Source organism: Bison bison, unplaced genomic scaffold, assembly GCF_000754665.1.
Source record: "Bison bison bison isolate TAMUID 2011002044 unplaced genomic scaffold, Bison_UMD1.0 scf7180017864304, whole genome shotgun sequence".
NCBI classification, from domain to species: Eukaryota; Metazoa; Chordata; class Mammalia; order Artiodactyla; family Bovidae; genus Bison; species Bison bison.
In genome coordinates, this window is record NW_011494876.1 from 15,143,350 (window position 1) to 15,147,330 (window position 3,981).

At 57.2% G+C, this 3,981-nt stretch overlaps 1 protein-coding gene across 1 annotated transcript in view; it reads left to right on the forward strand.

Moving 5' to 3' along the window:
• Positions 1 to 3,975, forward strand: part of CISH (cytokine inducible SH2-containing protein) — a 4,662-nt gene extending 687 nt beyond the window's left edge. Inside the window, exons 2-3 of the mRNA XM_010851795.1 lie at positions 2,605 to 2,825; positions 3,067 to 3,975. Of these exons, the coding sequence (XP_010850097.1) occupies positions 2,605 to 2,825; positions 3,067 to 3,590 (745 nt within the window). The 3' untranslated portion in view covers positions 3,591 to 3,975. The remainder of the gene's footprint in view (positions 1 to 2,604; positions 2,826 to 3,066) is intronic.
• Positions 3,976 to 3,981: the final 6 nt, after the last annotated feature.

A 3,981-nucleotide genomic window follows, 5' to 3' on the forward strand; every position in this document is an offset into this window, starting at 1 on the left:
GGGCTTATAAGACAGTCTTGGCTTCAGCTGAGCATTCTTAACACATTCCTTCTGGCCAGAACCTCAGCGTCCCCTTCAACCAAGGGTCTGATGCTCTCCAAACTCATCTGACAGGAGCTCAGAAGCTCCAGGGTGAGTGAAAGGAGATGTGAGTGGGTGCTCCACAGCCAGAGAGAATTAGGTGGCCCAGTGACTGCTGTTATCAAAACTGGTATCGTACCAAGTGAGGAAGGGTGGAAGGTGGGGCAAGGCTGAAGTGCCCCCCAGCTCTGAGCAGTCCTGTTTCCAGCACCTGGAGGTGCTAGGAAGACTGTACGTGCTTCAGTTTCTCCCTGAGCATCTCCAGAATCTCCCTTGCTCCTCTCTGCACTTTGGGACTCCCGAACACCTTCCCCCATGCTTCTGCCCTTGTTCACAGGACCCCAGCCAATTCTAGGGTCCCACAGTCTCTCACTTTGCTCCAGCTGAAGGCCCCCTTGGAATATCAGTGCATCAGGCCAGTGCTCTTGTCAGGGAGCAAGACCAGCTAGTGCTCTCCTGAGCCAGGGAGCAGGAATTCCCAACTGTAGGTTTGGGGTGTCAGCTTTGCTGAGGGCTACCTGCTCAGGGTTGAGTTTGCTTTACTAGTTTATGTCCCCAAACAGAAAGCACAGGCTGGCTGCACTGCAGGCACCCTCACATACTGGCCACCTACGCCTGGAGCACCACAGCCACCACCAACCATGACACAATAACACAGCTGTGGACACACCCCTCCCCAGATATATATAGTCACTCACCAAGACCTTGTGGTGACCAATACAGCCACTCATACATCCAGATATCATATCATCATCCCTAGAGGTCTCTACACCCACATATGCTAAGCTGTTTGGACATGGCCACCCCCAGAGACTCTATCCAGTCTGACTGGCTAACCACCTCCTATAGTCCTAGAAGGCCCCTGGCCTGAGCGGAGCTCTGGGTCCCAGTAGGGAGGCCCTCAGCCAGTTGCTTGGATCTCAGCCTCCAGCTCTTCTAGAGGGAGTCCAGAGCTCCCACAGTGTAGCCAGAGTTGGGGTGAAGAAGTGTCACCAGGCTATGGTGTGCCAGGGTCTTATGGCCCCTTCTTCTCATGAGCAGTTGCCGGCCCCCTGATTTGTTAACATCTTCTAGAGTCACGTATAACTTACATCAGAGCTGGTTCCTCTCTCTGGCTCCTGCCGCCAGCTCCTGCCTACCTCTTCCTGCCGTGTAAACAATACCTGGCAGTGTTTCCCGATGTCGTCATCTCGGCCTGCTGTGCCTTCGCTGCTTCTCCTTCCTCTGGCCTGAGACTCAGCTCAGGAGCAGGCTGACCCTGACTCCCCTGTAACATCCTTTGCTTCTTTATGACTTTGGGTTATGAGCACTCCTTTAGGGCAGGGCCCAAGGTTACGTGATCCTGATGTCTTGAGGCCTGGAAGAGAACCAGACCCAGAACTGAGATCCGAGGATTTCTTTTGTGACGAGTGGGAGAGGAATGGCAGTCTCTTCCACAGGAACCAGGGCCATGCCTCTCACTCCCAAGAACCCCCAGGATCACTGCACTGGGTGGGCTTCTCTTAAAGAGAAGCTACTACTCAGACTGGGGCCAGTTCAGCAACCCAATTCTAGTCATCTGAGAATATGGTGTGGCCCAACCCCTCAGTGTCTGGGCTGGGATGACCCCTCACTGGGGCAGTGGGGAAGTGGACCTCTAGTGAAGAGCAGTGTTTGCTTAAGATCACGGTGTCTGGTAGGGCAGGCCTGTCAGAGTGGGATCTGGAATGTGGGATGAGTACCCTGCCCTTTGGTGGGAGCTCATATTTATGGGAGGTGGGACTTAAGTGCCTTTAGAGGCCACTGTGTACCCCAGACCCTCAGCTCGGAGGAGGAGAGAACAGGATGAGAGTCTGACCTGTTCAGGGAGATAATTCTAGCCTCTAAGGCCTGGCCAGTGTAGACCAAGGTCCCTCTGCCAGACACTGTTGTCCATGGGGAGGTAACATGTGACCCATCCCTTGGCTCAACCAGGACCGTGCATTTAATCAGCCACCTCTGCCAGGAGGGCACCATTGTGGGGCCTCTTTGCACTGGATCCTATCTATGTGGTGGGAACCCCAACTGCCCACTGTGAACTAGAGATGCCTACAGGGAGTGATCTATGGATTTGGTTGGTACAAAATAGAAGAGATTACAGATGGCCCTTTGTCCCTGTAGATGTGAAACCTGGGGATACAGAGAGCCCATGTATTCATTGTACTGCACCATTCATATAAGGGACTCAAGCATCCACAGGTTCCATCTCCTGGAACCATCTCCCCATGGATACTGGCTCCAACTATAATTGCTCTTTGATAAATGCAGGAGAGTGGGAAAGTCTCTTTCAGAAGAGGGTTCATATGTGGGGGAGGCCATCAAGGGGGCCTTTTGTGCTGACAAGCGGGAGGTGGAGTACTGGTCTCATGAGTGAGCAGAGGGGAAACTGGGGCTCACAGTGAGATAGACTGGCCAGAGGTCACGTAGCCAGTCTAGGGCAGAGGGGATCCCTGGAAATGGAGAGAGCACAGGGCCTCCACTCACTGCCCATGCACCTCCTTCTAGACTTTGTCCTTTGCTGGCCGTGGAGCAGATTGGGCAGAGGCCCCTGTGGGCCCAGTCCCTGGAGCTGCCCCAGCAAGTTATGCAGCCTTTGTCTGCTGGCGCCTTCCTGGAGGAGGCAGTAGAGGAGTCCCCAGCCCAGCCAGAGAGGGAGCCCAAGGTGGTGGACCCCGAGGAGGACCTGCTGTGCATAGCCAAGACCTTCTCCTACCTTCGGGAATCTGGTGAGTCTGAGGAGGGAGGAGGAATTGTCCTGGGAAGTCTGATGGGGGAAGATTAGCTCTGCCTGTTGAGTCTAATTTGAGAGGCAAGCCTCTGGCCAGAAGAGTCTGACGGGAGGGAAGGTCCCCAGCCCTCCCCAGGGAGGGGTGATGAGAAGAGGCTGAGCCCTGCCATGCCCTGGGTTGGTGCACCCAGCTACTTTCCACTGTGACCAGTTGGTTCCTTTCCTGTCCACTTGCCTAGGCTGGTACTGGGGTTCCATTACGGCCAGTGAGGCCCGGCAACACCTTCAGAAGATGCCAGAGGGCACCTTCCTGGTACGTGACAGCACCCACCCCAGCTACCTGTTCACACTGTCCGTCAAGACCACCCGCGGGCCCACCAACGTGCGCATTGAGTACGCCGACTCCAGCTTCCGCCTGGACTCCAACTGCCTGTCCAGGCCGCGCATCCTGGCCTTCCCAGATGTGGTGAGCCTGGTCCAGCACTACGTGGCCTCCTGTGCTGCAGACACCCGGAGTGACAGTCCCGACCTTGCCACCACCCCGGCCCTGCCCACCCCGAAGGAAGATGCGCCGGGTGACCCAGCCCTGCCCGCCACGGCCGTTCACCTGAAGCTGGTACAGCCCTTTGTGCGCAGGAGCAGCACCCGGAGCCTGCAGCACCTGTGCCGCCTCGTCATCAACCGCCTGGTGGCCGACGTGGACTGCCTGCCGCTTCCCCGGCGCATGGCTGACTACCTCCGACAATACCCCTTCCAGCTCTGACCCGGCCGAGTAGCCGCCTGGCCTCACCCAGCTGGACCCTGGAGGGGACATGGGCCCCAGCTGGACTTGGGCTCCCATGACCCCTCCTCCAGTCATCCTGGTGCCCGTGAGCATCTGGCAGCTAGACCAGGAACGGTCTGCAGGAACAAGGCTGGGGGTGAGGGGTCAGGGGAAGTTTCACACGACTTGGAGGTCAGCGCCCCCCGCTCCCCCGCAACTCCGTTGTGGTGGGCCGTATGTGTCAAAAGAGAGGGCACTGGCAGGACCTTATCTCAGCCGTGTGGGCTGGGTCCAGTCCCCCACTCACCTGCTGCGGACTCCTGAACTGCGTAGACTTGGCCGACCCTGGTTGCTCCATCCACAGGGTGGGGCGGGCCCCTTCCTTCCAGCT